This window comes from Canis lupus, chromosome 6, assembly GCF_011100685.1.
Source record: "Canis lupus familiaris isolate Mischka breed German Shepherd chromosome 6, alternate assembly UU_Cfam_GSD_1.0, whole genome shotgun sequence".
Classification (NCBI taxonomy): Eukaryota; Metazoa; Chordata; class Mammalia; order Carnivora; family Canidae; genus Canis; species Canis lupus.
Genome location: NC_049227.1, coordinates 5,579,520 through 5,601,238, shown reverse-complemented (window position 1 = coordinate 5,601,238; position 21,719 = coordinate 5,579,520). Strand labels below are relative to the sequence as shown.

At 43.9% G+C, this 21,719-nt stretch overlaps 1 protein-coding gene across 9 annotated transcripts in view; it reads right to left on the bottom strand.

Moving 5' to 3' along the window:
- The window catches only part of LOC607692 (general transcription factor II-I repeat domain-containing protein 2), a 66,729-nt gene that overhangs the window by 18,651 nt on the left and 26,359 nt on the right, over nucleotides 1–21,719 (bottom strand). For 7 of the 9 annotated variants that reach the window (XR_005360529.1, XM_038539042.1, XM_038539046.1 and 4 more), the window contains exons 3-9: nucleotides 14,730–14,868; nucleotides 12,245–12,364; nucleotides 9,105–9,288; nucleotides 8,902–8,930; nucleotides 7,387–7,441; nucleotides 7,019–7,062; nucleotides 3,044–3,121 (exon numbers count right to left, since the gene is read on the bottom strand). Coding sequence is in view for 8 of the 9 variants with exons in the window: in XM_038539042.1 (XP_038394970.1) it covers nucleotides 3,044–3,121; nucleotides 7,019–7,062; nucleotides 7,387–7,441; nucleotides 8,902–8,930; nucleotides 9,105–9,288; nucleotides 12,245–12,364; nucleotides 14,730–14,868 (649 nt within the window). In the remaining variant the exon portion in view is untranslated. Of the gene's footprint in view, nucleotides 1–3,043; nucleotides 3,122–7,018; nucleotides 7,063–7,386; nucleotides 7,442–8,901; nucleotides 8,931–9,104; nucleotides 9,289–12,244; nucleotides 12,365–14,729; nucleotides 14,869–15,280; nucleotides 15,298–21,719 lie in introns of those variants that run through there. The other 2 variants (XM_038539045.1, XM_038539044.1) reach the window with 2 other exon arrangements.

Here is a 21,719-nt window from a genome sequence, read left to right as displayed (position 1 = left end):
TTCAGTAGCTTGTCCGTTTCATCTAGGTTACTTTAATGCTGGCATTCAATTTTAGTACTTGTGGTGGGCACTGGCCCTGCACAAATATTCAAAACCTATGAATCTAGTATGTTACAGGACAAGAGGCAATTAGGTTGTAGATGGAATTAAGCTTGTTCGTCAGCTGACCTTCAGAAAAGGAGATTATCCTATGTTATCCAGGCTCAACATAATCAGAGGGGCATTTAAATGGGGGAGCAGGGAAGCACGGAGTCAGTGTCAGTGATGGGATGTGGGAAAGACAGTGTTAGTTCCTTGATCTTGGGTTTTTGCATCCATTTTCCCCTATGCCTGGAAGTTTCCTCCCCCAAATCGTGTAGTGTCAGTGGGGAAAAAAACTGAATAGTGTTGATGCTCTCACCTCCACCATGTCAAGGGAGTCTGGGGCACAGTGTATCTCAGCAAAGCTTGTCCTGTGCATACACTTCTAGGGGCCCCGGACAGGGGTTCCCTGCACATGTAAAAGACATTATGGGACTTCCATGGATTCTGTGTATTGACCAAGTCATGTATGTGTGTATGTGCATCAGGGGTCTCCTGAGAGGTCTGTGCTGGAGGTGGATGGTGAGGTCCAGGTGGGGTGGGTGGGATGGGAAATCAGGCTTTCTTATAAACCTTGTGCAAGCCCAACTGACATCACTGGGGCCCCTACCAAGGCCAACGGCCATTCTGAGCAGGTGGCATTTGTTGCCTTTATGGATTTAAACATTTCTTCCTTAAAGGATTATAAAGATGCCAGTACTTCCAACATGTGAAGATTTTATCTAAATGGTTGCAAAAACATTCAGTGCTATGGAATATAGTCCATAGTGTCAGGCAATTTTAACCCATTGGGTGTCAAGAAGGAAGGGGGCCAATTTAAGGAATTTTTTGTACTAAGAAGTCTTGAATAGTACTGTCATTTCCAAGCCAAGCAGTAGAAAGATCATAAATTAAAGATTTAACCTGTATGTTGCTCTTTGAATAATGTGCTTCTGTCTGAAAAACTGAAATAGAATGATTGTAGGTATATCTATCTAATCTTTTATTTCCCTGCTGCCTTTGGGAGCAGACTCTGTGAATAGTCTAGATTCCCCCAACTGTGTTCATTTTGATAAACCTCAAGGTTTTATCATTTAAGTTGAAAAGCATATTCTTGGGAATCAAGATGTAATTATATATACTTCCTTCCAAACGGGAGTGACTGCAAAACAGGTCACACTGCTTCTTTGTGAAGACCTGCTCAGTTCGGCAAGCACATGCGATTGCCGGCTGTATACACAGCGCTGGGGCTCTGAGCTGGGGGCAGACGTGGTGTCTTCCCACCCGGAGCGCACCACTGGCTGGGGCAGCCTGCAGCCAGAGCAGAAACATGACACTAGCAGGCCACGCTAAATGCTGTGTGCAATTCAGGAGCTGAGGGCTCCCTGTTCTATTAGAGATTCTGACTGTGCCCAGAAAGAAGTGTGGAACTTGCCAGAAGTCTGCAAAACCAGAAGGAAATCACACGAAGGGATCAGCTTATAAAAAATCCAGTGCAAGGAGGATTCAGGGCATGTTTAAGGAATCACACTGAGGGGCACCTGGGTGGCTCAGTGTTTGAGCATCTGCCTTCAGCTCAGGTCACAATCCTGGAGTCCCGGAATCGAGTCCCAAGTCGGGTTCCCTGCATGGGGCCTGCTTCTCCCTCTGCCTGTGTCTCTGTCTCTCTCTGTGTCTCAGGAATAAAAAAATAAAACCTTAAAAAAAATAAGGAATCAGACTGAGCAGTGTGTCCAAAGAACTGAGGGAGGGTGATGGTGTGGGAAGCATACAGAATAGAAAGAGAAGCTGGGAACGGGGATGGAACAGGGACACCACAGGAGCTCCATGGGTGATGAGGAGGCACAGACAGTGAGCTGGGTAGGGAGGTGATAGGCCCTGTTCTCAACGAATAAATGACTGGGGGACAGGACGCAGGGCAGATGGAAAAGGGATCCTAAGAGACTGCAGCAGGCCACCTGTGTGTGGGGGTGGGGTGGGGGGACAGGCCCAGGACAGAGCAATGACAACACACATTTTCCCCAGTCTTGAGTTTTTGAAAAAGTTTTTTAGTAGAAGTTATGGAGCTCTGTAATGCTACAGGAATATTTCAGAGGTAAGATTTTTGTAGGAAACACTTCAAACTTGGTCATGTTTGAGGAATTAATTGCAAATTGTCTCCCACTCCGCCTGCATTCACAGAGGAGTTGAAGATGAAACAGGATCCAGGTGCTGGCAATGCTCCTATGGATGCCACAACACCACATCCTCAAACTGGCATTGTGCTGGGATCCAGGGAATCTGGTCTCCAGGGAGAGGACCAAGCCAGGCAACTGCACAGACCACCTACCTGTGCCTCGTGTGATAAGTGTGCATCTTTGGTAATCAGACTCTTCTGGTCCCCGTTTAACTTGTATGATGTCAATGAAGCAAATATATTAAGAACGGGCACCCGAATGTCTTCATTGTCATATTCATATCTTAACTTTTGATACTTTCCCAGTAATTTAGAGGACACACTGGACAGGAGAAGATTAGGAAGAAGGTTGTTCGTTTTTAAAGTAGGTTCCACATTTAGCACAGAGCCCAATGCAGGGCTCGAACTCATGACCCTGAGATCAAGATCTGGGCCAAGATCAAGAGTTGGATGCTTAATCGACTGAGCCACCCAGGCCAGTATTTTAGAACACACAAAATAAGAATACTTAACAGAAAAAAAAAAAAAAAAAAGAATACTTAACAGACAGACTCAAGTAAAATACACCCTGGAATACCTTTGCTCTCACATTTGCCTAAAAGCATGTGGACTTAGGCTAAACAGGATCTGTTTTATGACTGTAAAATGCTTTACTTCAAATGGCCCTATGCTAGATCCCAGGTACATGGCTTTTTTTTTTTTTTTTTTTTTTTTTTTACTGTCCACCTGTTTTTCAGATGGGGGCTAATTACAATTTTCCATCACAAATAACTTTTGGGGAAGAAAATTATTAAGAAACAGTATTACCTTGCATATTATATAGATAGTAATTAGGATCTTCTGATTCCTTCTTGACTGACACAGCTGCCACTTTCACTGCCATGCCTTTGGATGCAATGAAAATGATAAAATCATGCGTTAGGTAGGCCACAGCCACAGGCAGAGAATGATGAGCTACTGCTGGAACTTCCAGGGTCTGCCTTGATGAATGTGGTGACGTGGTGGGTCCACAAAACAAGGTGGAGCTCACACTCTGTGAGCAAATAGTTTACCCATATAAAAATATAAGTAACAGACACAAAATAAAGTCAATAAAAAAGGAAAGAAGGAAAGAGGGAGAGGATGAAAAAAGGAACAGAAAGAGGCAGGGAGGGAGAGAAGGGAAGAAGGTCTAGTTCCTAGTCTGAGAACTTGTACCCTTTCAAGACAGCTGCATAGACATGTGCATTTATGTGAAATACAGTAGATATTCTTCTGTAATGGGACCTGAGGTGGCACATACAAATTTTTAAAAATTTTATTTAAATCCCAGTTAACACACAGTGTAGTATTAGTTTCTGGTGTACAATATAGTGATTCAATACTTTTATACATCACCCGGTGGCACCTGTAATCTTAATTTACCCACAACAATGAAATGCATTTCAAAATTTTAAAACCCAGGGGAACTATGTTAGTAAAACCAAAAGCTTTCATCTTGGAGAGGTGTAGGGAGCTACAAAACTAGCCACAGCTTCTCCCAGCCCAGGGGGCATGCCTGTCTGCAATGTCTCTCCCATTCTTTTCTAGAAGTGGAAGCTATAGCTCCACCCTTTAACGCTGGGCCCGGTCACGTGGCTCGCTTTGGCTAATGGGACTCTGGTCAACAGGATGCAAGCCGAGACCTGGGGATGCTGGTGCAGCCTTGCTGCTGTTTTGGAATTGGGTGGCCATGTGAGCGAGCCTGCGCTAGCCTCCTGGAGGATGTGAGACCATGAGGAGAGAGGTCTAGCTCTCCAGGTAGAAGCCTCAGACCCAGGAACAAGGCTGGCCCAGAACTGAGGGACAGCCCAGCCAACACATGGAATTATGAGAAAGATTAACTGTTGTTTGAAGCTGCTTTGTTTGGGGGGTGCCTTTTTTTTTTTTAAGATTTTATTTATTTATTGAGAGAGAGCATGAGAGAACACAAGTGGGGTGGAGGGGCAGAGGGAGAAGGAGAAGCAGACTCCCCACTGAGCAGGGAGGGGAAGGCCTCCATCCCAGGACCCTGAGATCATGACCTGAGCTGAAGGCAGACCCTCAACTGACTGAGCTATCCAGGCATCCCCAGGGTGCTTTTTTAATAAAGGGAGGATGGGAAAGGAAGAAAGAAAAACTCAAAACCATTTCAACTCTTGTTCTATGTAGCAAGTATTGCAGAAATATCTTAAGAAATAAGGCTCTCAGGAGTCTGCACGTAGCTGGAAGCGTTTCAATTGGCAGCATGAAATCCGCAGTAGAAAGTACATACTAGGGACGCCTGGGTGGCTCAGCAGTTGAGTGTCTGCCTTCGGCTCCGGGCGTGATCCTGGAGTCCCAGGATCGAGTCCCACGTTGGGCTCCTTGCATGGAGCCTGCTTCTCCCTCTGCCTATGTCTCTGTCTCTCATGAATAAATAAATAAAATATATATATAAAAAAAAAGAGGGATCCCTGGGTGGCGCAGCAGTTTAGCGCCTGCCTTTGGCCCAGGGCGCGATCCTGGAGACCCGGGATTGAATCCCACGTCGGGCTCCTGGTGCATGGAGCCTGCTTCTCCCTCTGCCTATGTCTCTGCCTCTCTCTCTCCCTCTCACTGTGTGCCTATCATGAATGAATGAATGAATGAATGAATGAAAGAAAGAAAGAAAGAAAGAAAGAAAGAAAGAAAGAAAGAAAGAAAGAAAGTCACACTAATAGGGAGCCTATCTGTGTTTCAGCTGAACCACATCTCTAAAGAGAGGCCTCAGCCAAAGAGCCCTGGGCATGCCTGGCCAACTTGATCTGGGGGTCGTGAGTTCAAGCCCCATGTTGGGTATAGAGAGGACTTAAAAAAGAGAGAGGTCTATTTTAAGGTGGTGGGAAATGCCCCTCTGGCCCAGCAGGTGGTGTAGGAGACTGGACACTGTGGGACTGGAAAGGGCTGCTGGGGGAGCTGATAGCCGTCCATGCTTGGGGGGTTTAAATAACCTGTGACCTTTGGAGGCACAGACAGAGTGTATTTGAGCTCTGACAGGTGCCCTAGGTTAAGATCAAATTGGGCAGGACTGAAGACGTGTCCTAAGAGCTGAACTGTGCTGAACTGTGCTGAACTGTACACGTGGCTTGCTTCTCTGTTCATGGACCTGTGTTGGTTTTACCTAGAATAACTACAGTGGATGAGCCCCATTATTTTTCAGACTTTGTCATTTAAGATGGAGCTCTGCTAAGCAGGTGTTTATATGTGCATGGGAGGGACAAGAGCACCCACAGATGAGAAAGAGGAGGAGAGCTGTGTCCCAAGGGTCCCCCCAGGGCCTTAAGAGGCAGCTGAGCATGAACCGCACTGTGATGGCCTTAGTGATGCTAAAATCTCTATTTTCCCTTCTTCCATATATTTTCTTCTTCTTTTTTAAGTAAACTCAATACCCAGTGTGGGACTCAAACTCATAACCTGGAGATCAAGAGTTGCCTGCTCCACTGACCAACCAGGCTGGGTGACCCAGTCTGTGTTCATTTTTATCAACTTGAACTTTGAGTTTTGGTTTTATGTACTTAGCTCATTTTAGGTTTTCTAGGCTTTTCACTTTTTTATTTTTTAAAGATTTTATTTATTTATTCATGAGAAAGAGAGAGAGAGAGGCAGAGACACAGGCAGAGGGAGAAGCAGGCTCTATGCAGGGAGCCTGATGTGGGACTCGATCCCGTGTCTCCAGGATCATACCCTGAGCCGAAGGCAGGCACTACACTGCTAAGCCACCCAGGGATCCCCCTGACCTTTCCACTTTTAATGCTCTCCATATTTTCCCATCCCTTGATTAAGCATTTGCATCTTAAAAAAATATTTTGTTAACCTTTTAACATTTTCCTTGTAATTAATGCCATTTTCCTTCCTTTAAGGAGTAGGGGGTAGAGGCTGGGATAAAAGCCCTACTCACCACCACCTCTTGTAGTGGTCAATTCTTCGGGCTTTTCTATATAGATAATCCTGTCATCTGTGAATGAAGGCAGTTATAGTTCATCATTCTCAATTTGTGTGCCCTTTATTTCCCTTTTCCCTTCTTGTCTTATTGTATTAGCTACAACTTTCAGTATGATGCTGGAAGGGAGTAGGAGAAGGGGATATCCTTGCCTCATTCCTGATCTCAATGAGAAAGGATCTAGGTTTAAGATTTTATTTATTTATTTATTTATTTACTTACTTACTCACTCATTTATTGAGAGAGAGTGGGGGAGGGGCAGAGGGAAAGAGAATCTCAAGTAGGCTCCATGCTTAGCACAGAGCCTGATATAGGGCTCAGTCTCATGACCCTGGGATCATGACCTGAGCTGAAATCAAAAGTTGGAAGCTCAATCAACTGAGCCACCTAGGAACCCCTGAAAGGTTCTAGTTTCTCACCACTAATTGTGATGTTAGCTATGGCTTTTTGTAGATTTTTAAATTTTTTAAATTAATTAATTATTTTTTTAAAGATTTCTTTATTTATTCATGAGAGACACAGAGAAAGGCAGAGACACAGGCAGAGGGAGAAGTAGGCTTCTTGCAGGGAGCCCAATATGGGACTTGATCCCAGATCCTGGGATCATGCCCTGAGCCGAAGGCAGAGGCTCAACTGCTGACCACCCAGGTGTCCCTGTAGACTTTTTTTTTTAATTTTTAATTTTTTTATTTTTTTAAATCGAATTGAGGAAGCACCTCCCCTTCCTACTTTACTGACAGTCTTATTTTTTAAAAGTAAAACAAAAGGAGTTGTCAAGTGATAACCTGCTCAATATTTGATTCTAAAAGCATCAGTGTACATACCTGAATCTTCCATGGGTTCAGTTTTCACACTGATGGTGCCACAGCTGAAAGAAGAGAACCCTTGTTAGGACAAGCCAGGTGGGGTGAGAGGAAACCACAGGCATCTGGACACAGTGTACTCAAATCCCCCCATCTCTATGCCATCCTAGCTCCCCTTCCCACCATCCAGCTGAATGTGAAACTAACTAGTTAATTTGACATTACCTTTCTTAGTAATTTCTAATACAATCAAAGGTGTCAGTGGAACATAGTCTTAAAATCCCAGACAGCCTTTCGAATAAAGAATATCTAACAAAACAAGGGAAGCTTTCCATGGTCTAAAAACTGACACTTCGGGGTTACCTGTAGATTTTTTTTATTTCCCTTACCTTTCACTTGGCAATGTCACTGATCTCTTAGCATCTGTGACCACCACTGGCTCACCTGTGCAGGAGTAAAAAGACACATGCTAGCCTCATTCCGCACCTTGAAAATGACAACATTCAGAGGCACATAAGGTGAAAGCAAATGTAGAGAGAACAGAACTCTAGCTCCAGGCCTACACATAATAGTACTGAGCAGAGGCCAAACTCAAACCGGCCCTCATGTCTTGGGGCCACGTGCATGAGCCTGAGCCAGAGCCAGAATGGACTGGGGCCAGAGCAACCCCATGCAAGTTACTACACCTTCCTGGGCCTCAGTTTCCTCATCTGAAAATGGTGGTTGGGTGAGGATCAATGAATCCATGCAGAGTGCTCAGAATGGTGCCTGGTGAGCCTAAGAACTGAGTCAGTGAGAGATGTTAGTATTGTTCTATAATGAAAATACAGGTCACCTACTCACCTGCCGCCCCTCAGGTCCCTCCTTTAACAGGAGCTAGGGAATTCTAGAAACTCACAATTGCTCTGGAAATGGGCTTTGTGAATAGTTCAGGCTCGGGATGACATCATGTCACTCTGCATACCCCGGCGTGTGGTGCACCTTATGAACCCTCCCCTAGGCATTTTGTTTCTGTACCTATATGTAGTCTCAGCAATAGTACCCTCTTAGACCTGGTCTTTCAAGGATAGCTACAGCCCACCATTTCCAACTATGTTCCAGAATAATAATCTGAGAAAATAAGAAGTGGGCAGAGGTGGATCTCTAAATGCTTTTGGCAGAATTATTATTTTTTGGTCCCTTCATCATAAGTTAAGGAGATGATGAAGGGGTGTGAGTTCTTAAGTCTGGCCTCCAACACCCACCCACAGTTTTTTATGCCTAAGCACGTGGGAGGGGCTTCCCATGAACCAGCAAGTTGATATCCTGCTTAGCCTGAGAGCCTCATCCTCCAAGCAGCTCTTCTGATCACAGGCCTAACCCCTTCCCAGGACCCAAGGCAATTACCACCAGCCATTCTGAGAAGACCATGGGTCACCCCTGCTTCTCTGTTGGACAATCTCATTCCTTCTAGAGTCTCATGAGCACGGGAATGATCATACTTCCTACACCCACCGCCAATCCCAATAATGCTTGGCTGGTGGCTGCTGGTCAAAGACCACGAAGTGACCCAGCATCCTCTTGCTCCTGTACTCCAGGAGAAGGTAGGCCTTACCCCCCTCCATGGTTTGGCTGTGGAAGCTTGCTGGTTTGAGCAAGCTGTGAGCATTGGACTTGGGAGGATGGAGATCTGGGAGCAAAAACCCAGGTCTCAGCTCTTGTTAAGGTGCGTCCTTCCCTGAGTTCCATACCCATGAAAGCAGCATGACCCCCTCTACCCTGGAGTGTCAGAGGGTGCTTCCTCCATGGAGAGAAGGCAAGGAATATACAAGTTCTAGAATGTGCCAAACTTGCATTTTAATGAAGGAAAGCAGAACTGGCTTAGCAGCTGAGGGCAAGCATTGGGTATGAGAAGTGTCACTTACCTAGCTGATTCGCTGGACCTAGGAAAGGTCTGCAAGGAAACCAATACTGTTACCCAACATGAACACACAAGGAAGACAGATTAAAAATCTGAATAACCAACTTCTAAGTGCTGAACGGGACTTAATTAACAAATTGAAATTCAGCTGTCAGTTTATCCTCCCTCAAAAGAACTAGCCGTCACGAGGGGGATAGAGCCTGCCACCTGTTTATGATGAATGAAATCCCAGCTTTGTTCTCCAAGATCCATTTCAGGGTGGTGAGACCATAGTTCTCAGGGTGTTGAAAGGCCACTCCTTCTGGAAGTCCCTGCACAACCAGAGCTGCTGGGTCTCTCAGAATCTTCTCATACGGAATAGGCACCATTGCTGTCGTCCCCAAGGCTTTACCTAGAAGAGGTGAGGTGAGATGCCTTCAGGTGGAATGAAGATGAGCCAAAACCAATTGGTTTTGTTTGGTGCAGTAAAGAAACACAGGTGGTGGGCACCTGGGTGGCTCAGTGGTTGAGTGTCTGCCTTTGGTTCAGGGCATGATCCCAGGGTCCTGGGATTGAGTCCCACATCCAGCTCCCAACAGGGATCCTGCTTCTCCCTCTGCCTATGTCTCTGCCTCTCTTTGTGTGTCTCTCATGAATAAATAAATAGAATCTTAAAAAAAAAAAAAAAAAAGAAATACAGGTGGTGACACTTGGCTTTGAAGCAACAGTAAAAGCTGAAGGGCCCCCTATTCCTTACAACCCAAGTTAATAAAATTCCCAAAGGGCCAGAGGAAAAACTTATAAAACATTTTACTTTACATCTTCACATAAGAGAGAGGAAATAACAGGTCTTTTTCTCCATTCTGTTGCAGGTGGTGCACCCAGGGCTGCAGAGCACCCATGGTTACTCAGGCCGTTGTCAGCAGAGGATGAGCACCCCTAGCCAATGCTTAATGTCCTTACGTCCCTGTGTCACTCTGCACAAGTCAGGCCAACTTGCCTGTGGAGAAACTACAGAGTCAATGTGGCCTCACATCGCAATCTTGGGGCCATGTCAGCCTTCCCGCATTGGCTGACCGGCTCCCAGGTAAAGGAGGCCTGTTTCTCTCCGAGAAGTGTACCGGAGACCTCAAGATCCCCTATGTTCGAGGTCCTCCCCAGTCAAACGCTCACAGGGCCCTACAGGCCCCATAAATATGTGAAAGGAAGGTACCGATATCACAACTAAGTATAACACTTGTATAGTTATTTGGTCACTACCCTTTTTTAAAAAGATTTTATTTTATTTTTTTAAGATTTATTTATTTATTTATTCAAGAGAAAGAGAGAGGCAGAGACACAGGCAGAGAGACAAGCAGGCTCCCCGCAGGGAGCCTGATGCAGGACTCGATCCCAGGATTCCAGGATCACACCCTAGGCCGAACCGCTGAGCCACCCAAGGATCCCCAAAGATTTTATTTTTAAGTAATCTTTACCCCCAATGTGGGGCTTGAACTCACAACTCTGAGATCAAGAGTCATAGGCTCTTTTGACTGAGCCAGCCAGGTGCTCCTTGGTTACCTAGCTTTTTTTTTTTAATATTTTATTTATTTATTCATGAGAGACATAGAGAGAGAGGCAGATACATAGGCAGAGGGAGAAGCAAGCTTCCTCCAGGGAGCCCAATGTGGGACTCAAGCCCAGGACCCCGGGATCATGACCTGAGCTGAAGGCAGACACTCAACCACTGAGCCACCCAGGTATCCCAGTTACCTAGCTTTTTAAAATACTGTGTAGGATGAGGGTGCCTGGGTGGCTTGGTGGTTGAGCATCTGCCTTCAGCTCAGGTTATGATCCCGGGGTCGTGGGATCGAGTCCTGCATCAGTTCCCTGCTCAACGGGGAGCCTGCTTCTCCCTCTCCCTCTGCCTACCCTCTCCTTGCTTGTACTCTCTCTCTCTCTCTCTCTCTCTCAAATAAATAAATAAATAAATAAATAAATAAATAAATAAACAAACTCTTTTTAAAAATAAAATAAATAAAATAAAATAAAATAAAATACTGTGTTTGTATTTAAAAAAATCCCCATCCTGGGGCACCTGGCTGGCTCAGTCAGAAGAGCCTGCGACTCTTGACCTTGGGGTAGTGAGTGTGAGCCCCACATTGGGTGTGTAGAGATTACAGTAAATAAATTAATTTAGGGATCCCTGGGGGGCTCAGCGGTTTAGCCCTGCCTTGGGCCCAGAGCGTGATCCTGGAGTCCCGGGATTGAGTCCCATGTCGGGCTCCCTGCATGGAGCCTGCTTCTCCCTCTGCCTGTGTCTCTGCCTCTCTCTCTCTCTTCCTGTGTCTCTCATGAATGAATAAATAAAATCTTTTAAAAAAATAAATTAATAAAAAAAACTTTATCTTAATCCCCGTGAAAGCCATGAGTAGGTGGAGAGGCCAACGCCAGTGACGTTGGTGCCCAAACTTGTGATTTTTTTTTCTTCTTTCAGATATTTATTTATTTATTTATTTATTTATTTATTTATTATTTGCTTTAAGAGGGGGCACAGAAGGAGAGGGAGAATCTCAAGCAGATTGCACATTGAGCATGGAGCCCAATACAGAGCTTGATCTCATAACCCTGAGATCATGACCGGAGCCAAACTCAAGTCAGATGCCTAACCAACTGAGTTACCCAGCACACCCTCCTTACGATTTTCTTTTTTCTTTTTTTTTTTTCAAGATTTTATTTATCTATTTGAGAGAGAGAGAGCACCAGTGAGAGAGCATGAGCAGGGAGGAGAGGGAGAAGCACACTCCCCACTGAGCAGAGAGCCCTGAGCTGAAGGCAGATGCTTAACCGACTGAGCCATTCAGGTGCCCCTCCCTACTATCTTCTTAATAACATTTTCTTTTTTCTAGCTTATTTTATTGTAGGAATACATTGTATAATACACAGAACATGCAAAATATGTGTTGACTATTTCTGTTACCAGTAAAGCTTCCAGTTAGCAGTAGGCTCTTAGTAGGTAAGTTCTGGCGGGGGCAAGGGGTCCAAAGGTTAGATGCAGACTTTCCAATGTGCCAGGGGTCGGTGCCCCTAACCTGTGCATTGTTCAAGAGTCAACTGTAATTACATTGGCCCTGCAGTGGGGGTTCCCTAGCATGGGAGTAAAGAATGAAGAATGAAGTCTGATCAGTCAGAGGTTTCCACGGACCAGATGAGATCAGGATGTGTTCTGTAAGACTTGCTCCGTACTAAAGAACTGGCTCTTCACTTAAGGAGCATGTGGAGTTTTAAACTTCAAGAGGCATCTAAGTAGTCATGCCAATAAGGTGATCTGTAACACTGTCCTGATTCTTGGTGAATTATTCATAATTAATGCTTGATGTGAACTTTACCATAACAAAAGCAGAAATAGTCCTCGACTGCTTTTCTGAGTATTTCCGTTTCTCCTGAATCGATCTGCATCCTGTTTGTAGGGCAAGGGGGTTTGGCCTCGTGCACCCCCTCAGCAATACCTGTAAATGAGTGATAGGCACAGCGTCAGTATCCAAACACCTGTCTCATATACTCCCTGAATGTCTATGCTTCTGGTAGTGCAAAGATAAAAAGGGGAGAGGGGATGAATAGACATAAAACATGATTTTTTTTTTCAAGTAATCTCTACCTCCAACGTGGGGTTTGAACACACAGCCTTGAGATTGTCATATGTTCTTCCAACTGAGCCATCCAGGTGCTCCTTAAAACAAGATCTTCTAATTTAAAAAACCCACAAAGATAGAGCCCTTGGCTGGCTCAGTCTGTAAAGCATGCAATTCTCAATCTCAGGGTTGTAAGTTCAAGTCCCACATTGGGTGTAGAGATTACTTACAAAACAAAATCTTAAAAAAATTGGGGGTGCCTGGGTGGCTCAGTCAGTTAAGAATTCAACTCTTCATTTCAGCTTAGGTCACAATCTCAGGGTTGTAAGATCAAGCCCCTCACTGAGCTCCTTATTGAGTGTGGAGACTGCTCAAGATTCTCTCTCTTTCCCTCTGCCCCTTCCCTCTACTTCTTTTCTCTTCCGCTCCTCTGTGCATGCACTCTCTCTCTCTCAAAAGAAAAAAAAAGCACAAAGAATGTATTTCTGGTATATATAACAGTGATCACCTCTGAAATGAATCTACTGATAAAGAACTATAAATAATTCGACACACAGGGAATAGTAGTAACTCAAAGGAAATGATAACAGAAATATCATTTGCTCTATAGTCTGAAAGTAACAGTCATGTTATGGGAAGACCTTCACCATGGAACAAAAGTAGAGACATACATACAGACATTAAAATTACAAAGCAAATATTATAAACCACTTTTTGCCACCAAATTCAACAACTTAATGAAATCAACTAGTTAAAAATGAACTTGAAAATGAAGTTTACTGAAATAGGCACCAGAAGAAATGGAAAGTACACATAGCCCTATATCTGAAAAACCAGCATGCCAACTGTGAAACTTGAAAAAAATCTGTAATTAAATGTCAATGATTAGAAATTCAACCGGTGGGGCACCTGGGTAGCTCAGTTGGTTAGATGTCTGACTCTTGGTTTCAGCTCAGGTCATAATCTAATGGTCGTGAGACTGAGTCCTGTGTCAGGCTCCTTATTAGTGAGGAGTCTGCTTCTCCCTCTCTTTCTACCCCTCCCCCAGCTCATGCTCTCTCTCTTAAATAAATAAATAAATCTTTGAAAAATCCAATTGGCAGCTGACAATGAATTGAGAATACCCTTCCTGTTCATCAGTTATACATTCACTGTACTATTTAAAGATTGTTTCATATTTGAATCTATCTTCCTGAGAGTGGAGACCCTAATCTTGGGCTTGGAAACCAATCTGCATTAATCAATTCCTTTCTCCTTGCACATATATATATGTGTGTGTGTGTGTGTGTGTGTGTGTATACACATACATACATATATGATTTTGACATATATAGATATGTATTTATGCCCACATTCCCTCTGACAACTCTTGGAAATATCTATATCTACATCTATCCTCTCTTCTTCCACACTCACATTCACATTACATCCTCTGATAAACCTTTGTGGTTTCTTTTCCTCTTTCTTGGTTCCAGAAAATACTATGATGCTAACTCAATATTTAGTAGATGACCTACCATGGTAGAGATCATCACTATACAAGGTGTAGGTTTTAACACCCTAGACTAGTTTCCATCACATATGGCCACATGTGTTCACTAGTGCTCCTCGCCACTCATAACACATTTAGAGCTCTGAAGATCCCATAGTGATAAAAGGGAAAATGGTTATTAACTCAGAGCAATACCTAACAAGTCCTGAGTTTTTTTGCTTTCCTTTGGAATTGAGTAAAATAAGAATTTTCTTAAAGATTTTATTTATTTATTTGAGATAGTGAGTGGGCACATAAGAGCAGGGGGGGAGGGTAGAAGGGAGAGAGGAAGAATCTCGAGCAGACTCCATCCCATGTGTGGAGCCCAAATCGGTGCACAATCTCACAACCCTGAAATCAAGACCCCAGCCGAAACCAAGAGTCACAAGCTCAACTGACTGAGCTACCCAGGTGCCCCAGAATTTTTTAAAATGTGGGTTTATAAAAGGAATGAAAGATAACTTACTCTATGTTTCTTAAATTTATTTTACAAAACCAAGGTGCTGCTGAGGACACAGTACAAAGTACATTGACCCTGTTTCTTGGACTCATCAGTGTTAGGCAGCTATTCACTGGTATGTCAAGTAAAAAGAGACGTATCAGAGCCATTTTTAAGATAATGCTCAGGACACCTTAGAAAATATTACATAAGTCTTCCCTGTAAAGATTTTAAGAGGTATGAAAACAAAGGATAAAGCTGTTAACACCTACAGTATTTTGCAAAATCCTTCTGTAAATCCATCCTGGCATTGACAAAAGCACGTCCTTTCTCGGTTCCAACAACAAACACATCTGTCTCATACATTGCGATGCAGGCCACTTCTGCCTTGGACTTGGCCAGCTCTTTACACTGAAATAGAAACAAAGAATAAAGTATTATATACCATGGCAGATCCAGATTTTGTAGAGCCTGAGAGGTCTGTTTTAAGAAAAGAACACAGGGGGCAGCCCGAGTAACTCAGTGGTTTAGCGCTGCCTTCAGCCCAGGGCCTGATCCTGGAGACCGGAATAGAGTCCCATGCTAGGCTCCCTGCATGGAGCCTGCTTCTTTCTCTGCCTGTGTCTCTGCCTCTCTCTCTCTCTGTGTGTCTCTCATGAATGAATGAATGAATGAATGAATGAATAAATTTTTTTTTTTTAAAAGAACACAGGGGTGCTGGCTGGCTCAGTCAGTAGAGCATGTGACTTGATATTGTGATTGTGAATTCGAGCCCCATGGTGGACACAGAGATTACTTAATTTAAAAGAAATACAAGGGGCACCTGGGTGGCTCAGCGGTTGAACATCTGCCTTTGGCTCAGGGCGTGATCCCAGAGTCCCGGTATAGAGTCCCACGTCGGGTTCCCTGCATGGAGCCTGCTTCTCCTTCTGCCTGTGTCTCTGCCTCTCTCTCTGTCTCCCATGAATAAATAAATAAAATCTTTAAAAAAAATAGAATGAGAAAAATCCCCAAAAGAAACAAAACAAATCCACCAAGCAAATACCATAAACATCATAAAACCCAGAGAAAAACCTATTTTATTAACTTATTAACACTAAATTAATATTTTTACTGACCTATGATATTGTGATTTATAAAACAGTGGTCTTCATTCACTGTTCCTGGCACAGAGCTCCTAAAAGCCTTGGAATTTCCTTTTTTTTTTTTTTCCCTTGGAATTTCCTAAGAGAGCAATAAAGGGGTCTTTTATCAGGACATCTGAGTGGTTCAGCGGTTGAGTGCCTGCCTTTGGCTCAGGGCATAATCCCGGGGTTCCAGGATCGAGCCCCACATCTGCCTATGTCTCTGCCTCTCTCTCTCTCTCTCTCTCTCATGGATAAATAAATAAAATCTTTAAAAAAAAAAGTGGGGGATCCCTGGGTGGCTCAGTGGCTTGGCGCCTGCCTTTGGCCCAGGGCGTGATCTTGGAGCCCCGGGATCGAGGGCTCCCGGCATGGAACCTGCTTCTCCTTCCGCCTGTGTTTCTGCCCCTCTCTCTCTCTCTTTCTATGTCTATCCTGAATAAATAAATAAAATAAATAAAATCTTAAAAAAAAAAAAAAGTGATCCAGTAAGTAAAATGTTTCTCTGAGTTCTGCAAGCTGCTCTAGTGAATGAATCAAACCCAAGGAGGGCGGGGTCTTTAGAACTTCCAACCTATAGCCATAGGTCAGAAGCACAGATGACAATCTTGACTTGATGTTAATTAGCATCTGAAGTGCAGGCAGGCCTTGTAGGTTTGAGCCCTTAACCTGTGGGATCTCTCTCCGCATAGAGTCAGAATTGAGTCAAATTGCAGGACACCCAGTTGGTGTCAAAAAATTGTTTGTTGCTTGTCAGAATTGGGTGCAGTTTCTTTACCAGCTGACCTGCCTCTTCTACATGCCCCTTTCCCCTATATTTTTGGCTACAGACTCTTTGCCTCTTCCTATGACAACAATTTTAAAATATTTTCTATAGTGAAAAAAAAATATTTTCTATAGTGAGAACAAAGAGATAACTTAATGTTTCCCCTAATCTGGTTGATTACGTTTTTATTATTGATGTAAGGATGCATAAAATAAAAATTCATGCATAAGACACACTTCCTGTTATATATAGCATAATTCCTGATAGACAAGAAATCTGTGATATTTACTTTGTGTAGATCCTTCCAAAGATTTCAAAGAACGTGTAGTGTATTTATAAGTGCATATGCTACTTTGGTGAGTCGACCAGAGAGAACTTCTGTTTTGACAAACAGGTTCTCTATTTACAATTTACCTGTTTACTGATTGGAAGAATTTCCCACAGACTAGTTTCTGGCTCTGTACATTAAAAAAAAAAGAGAGAGAGAGAGATTTTATGTATTTATTTGACAGAGCACAAGCAGAGGGAAAGGGAGAAGCAGGGAGCCTGATGCAGGACTCGATCCCAGGACCCTGGGATCATGACCTGAGCTGAAGACAGATGCTCAACAGACTGAGTCGCCCAGGCGCCCCTGACTCTGTATATTTAAAACCTGTTTCTCCTTGACTACCCACCTACTTCTGGAGATGAGTACATGTTCATAGCACTGTGACCTCAGATCCCTTTGTGTCCTATTACTGGGTTAGTTGACACAATGAACCATAAGAATATTCCCAGAAACCATTCTCACACTAGGGTGTCTAGCAATAACTTACCCCTACATAGAAATAACAGCAAGACACATAATAACACTAAACTAAATGTATCCCCAACTGAGCTTCCCCTTTGAAGCCCCAAAGGTACCTGTGTCCACTCCAGTACTGCCTGACACAGGGGATCACAGGAGACAGAATAATCGCCCCCCCACCAAGGTGTCCATGTCCTAATCTCCAGAGCTTGTGAATGAACATATTACCTTATGTAGCAGAAGGGACTTTGTGGATGTGATTATTTTTTGTATCTTGACAGTGGCAGATTTTCTTGGACTATTAAGTGGGCCCATGGAATCACCAAAGGTCTTGACAAGGTACAGAGGGAGGCAAAAGAGGAGGGGTGACAACAGAACCAGAGGGCAGAGCGATGCCCTTGCTGGAAGGGGCCGGTAGTTGAAGAAAGTGGGTGGCCTCTAGAAGCTGGAAAAAGTAAGGTACAGATTCTCCCTGGGAGCCTCCAGAAGGAATGCAGCCCCGGTAATACCTTGATTTCAGCCCTTGACCTCTAGAACTGTCTTATAGTAAGTGTGTGTTGTTTAAAAGCACTACATTTGGGGAACTTGTGATAGTGTCAATCACAAACGGATACAGGGGCTGTGGTGGCGAGAAAGAGTAGGATGCAGAAACCTTAACCATTGTGGTTAAAATATCTTATTTAGCAAATTGCACAAACACGCACTGCCGGGGCTTTCCCATGACTAGGGGAGGGGCCAGCATGAGAGGGGAGAAGGAAGGTTAAGCTTCATTAGCTTCATGGCAAATCTCTCTGTATTTCTATCAAACGAACCAAAAATTCAGCACCTCATCCATCTGAAGTATAGAACCTTATAGAATCTGAAATATCAGGTGAAGTCACTAATGTTTAGCCTTACTTAGGTCATTGTTGGTAGAAAGGATCTTTCCAAAGGCGGGTTTTTTTCCTCATTATAAAATATCTGTGTTACAGGGGTGCATATTGGTAGAGCTTAGTTGGTAGAGCATGGGACTCAATCTCAAGGTTGTGAGTTCAAGCCCCACCACACTGAACATGCAGCTGACTAAGAAAAATAAATAAGGGCAGCTGGGTTAAGGGTCAGTTGGTTAAGGGGCTAACTCTTGGTTTCGGCTCAGCTCATGATCTCAGAGTCGTGGGATCCAGCCCTGCGTCGGGCTCCTCACTCAGTGGGGAGTCTGCTTGAAGACTCTCTCTCCCTCTCTCTCTGCCCCTTCCTCCTGCACTCTGTCTTTCAAATAAATAAATCTTTACAAATGAATAAGTAAAAATAAAATATGTAGGGGATTCCTGGGTGGCTCAACGGTTTGGTGCTTGCCTTCAGCCCAGAGTGTGATCCTGGAACCCCAGGATCAAGTCCCACATCGGACTCCCTGCATGGAGCCTGCGTCTCCCTCTGCCTGTGTCTCTGCCTCTCTCTCTCTCTCTCTCTCTCTCTCAAATAAATAAATAAAATCTTTAAAAAATACATGTATATTATAAAAATTTTAGCAGATACAGAAAAGCACACAGAAGAAATAACTGGTAATCCCACTGCACAGAATTACACATGAGTCACACTTTGAAACACACATACACACACACACACATAATTTTTACAAACAAAACTGGATTGCACTACTCTCTATAGGATGCCATTCTGCTTTATTTGCTCTTCATTGTTTTTGAGCATTGATAAGTTCTGAACAACATGATTTCTGAATGAATACACAATATTCTTTCCTATGTATATGCTGTAGCTTAACCACAACACTACTGAAAAGTTTTTTTACTATTACAAATCACACTACAATAAATGTCAAGAATGTAATCATTTCTGTCCATGTGTGATTATTTCTGCAGGATGGATTCATACAGCTGAGTCAAAAGGTGTAAATTATTTAAACTTTTTTTTAAGATTTTATTTATTCATTTGAGAGAAAGAGAGAGCACAAATTGTGGAGGGGGCAGAGGGAGAGGGAGAAGCAGATTCCTCGCTGAACTCAATGTGGGGCTCGATCCCAGGACCCTGGGATCACCTGCTGAGCCACCCAAGCATCCCTTTTTAAAGGTTCTTTTTTTAAGCTTCTTTTTCTTTTAAAGATTTTGTTTATTATTCATGATAGACACACAGAAAGAGGCAGAGACATAGGCAGAGGGAGAAGTAGGCTCGCTGCAAGGAGCCTGAGGTGGGACTTGATCCCAGGACCCTGTGATCACGCCCTGAGCTGAAGGCAGATGCCCAACCACTGAGCCACGCAGGCATCCCCTCTTTTAAGATTCTTAAAGCATATTACAAGTAGCATTTCAGAGGGGCTCACACTCCCACCAGAACTGTGAGAGACGTCTTGTCACCTTCCCATTATGAAAACTGAGGATCATTATTTGTAGGCTGGTCTTTGTGACCGGTTTCCCAAGAACAGGACATAGAGGGGAAAAATAGTAACTGGATGACAAAGAAACATGACAACCACTATTTGTGTTAGGGTTTTCCAGAGAAGCAGAACTAATAAAAGTCTCTCTCTCTCTCTCTCTCTCTCTCTTCTCTCCAATATGAGGTTCCTCATGAGGAATTAGCTCATGTGATTATGGAGGCTGACAAGTCCCATGATGGGCTGTCAGCAAGCTGGGGCTGCAGAAGAGCTAGTGGTGTAGTTCAAAAGTCTGAGAGAGGAAAACTGATGGTGTGGATTCTACTCTGAGTCTGAAGGCCCCAGGATCAGGAGTGTAAGAGCAGAAGATGGATGTCCCCAGCAAGCACTTGGGCAAAGAGGGGACTCAACCTTTCCTCTGACTCTGTTCTATTCTGGCCCTCCACAGGCTGGGGGACACCCACCTACAGTGGGGAGCGCTGTCTTCTTTGCTCTGTCCACCAATTCAAGTGCTAATCTCTTCCTGAAATACCCTCACAGACACCCCCAGAAATAATGTTTAACCAGATGTGCGGGCATCCCGTGGCCCAGTTGAGCTGACACATAAGACTAACCATGGCACCACCCTGACCCAGTCACCCAGGTAGGCCTCATCAGTGACAGGTCCCATTGGCGTCATGCGCCCCTGATACAATGTATGAATGGGAGCATCTCACCTCCATGGTCTTTCCAAAACCCCAGTCCAAACAGAAGGCAGAGTCTCAGTGAAACCCAAACTAACAGATTTGATAAAATACCTACCAGTACTCTTCAAGGCCATCAAGGTCATAAAAAACCAGGGAGGACTAAGAAGCTATCACAGACCAGAGGTGCCTAAGGAGACCTGATGATTGAAAGTGGTGTGATGCCACAAGAGGCTCCGGGGACAGAGAAAAGATCTCAGTCAAAATGCAGATGAAATCTGGGGCACCCAGCTGGCTCAATTGGTGGAGCATGTGACTCTTGATCTTGGGGTTGTGAGTTTGAGCCCCATGCTGTGAGTTTGAGCCCCAAATCAAATTTTTTTATTTTAAAATTTTAAAAATTTTAAAATCAAAAATTTTTAAAAATTGCTGATGAAAATGGAGGAAATTCTGGAGCTGGCTAGTAGTGATGTACCAATACTATCTATTGATTTGGATAAATGTGCTGTAGTTTACATAAGTGATGGGTGAGGAGCATATGGGAGCTCCCTGCAAATCTGCAACTTTTCTGTAAATCCTTAAAGTATTCTTTTTAAAAAAATTTATTTATTTATTCACGAGAGACACACAGAGAGAGGCAGAGATATAGGCAGAGAGAAAAACAGGCTCCATGCAGGGAACCTGATGTGGGACTCTATCCCAGGACTCCAGGATCACGCCCTAAGCCAAAGGCAGACGCTCAACCACTGAGCCACCCAGGCATCCCCTTAAAGTATTCCTAAATAAAAATGTATAAAAAACCAGGGGCACCTATCTGACTCAGTTGGTAGGAGCATGAGGCTCTTGATCTTGGGGTTGTGAGTTCAAGTCCCACATTGAGGGTAGAGATTACTTAAAAACAAAATCTTAAAAAAACAAAAACAAAAATAAAAAACCAAAACTTCTTGGTTCTCAGGGGGTTGGGGGAAGGGCGTAAGGGGAACAATTTTGTTCAAGGAGTACAGATTTTCGGTTGAAGAGGATGAAAAAGCTCTGGAGAAGGATGGTAGTGGTGGCTGCATGACAAGTGGATGCAGTTAATGCCTCTGAACTGGTTAAAGTGGTTAAAATGGTAAATTTTGTGATCTGTATCTGTATATTTTACCGCAAAAAAAAAAAAAAAAAAACCCTCTTGATTTTCCCCCAAGAAAACCTCACAACTCACATCCAATCTGTTGCTAAATACTGTCAACTCTACAGATCATTCTAGAAGCATCACTTCTTCCCACCATTCCCAGCCTAGTCCATGCCACCAAACTCTCCTGTCTGAACCACAGCCTACTAGCCCACTAACTGGTGTCCCGGCATTCCAGTCTTATTCCATGTTAACTGACTGCTCATACAAGCACCACTCCCCCACATGACTCCTTCCCTCAGAACCTTCCAAATGCTTCCCACCACACTGAGGAGAAAGGCCCAGAGCACTCCGTGATTTAGCTACCTGGTACCTCTTGAAGCTCACCTCTGCCCCCTTTTCCTTTTCTCCCCCTGCTTC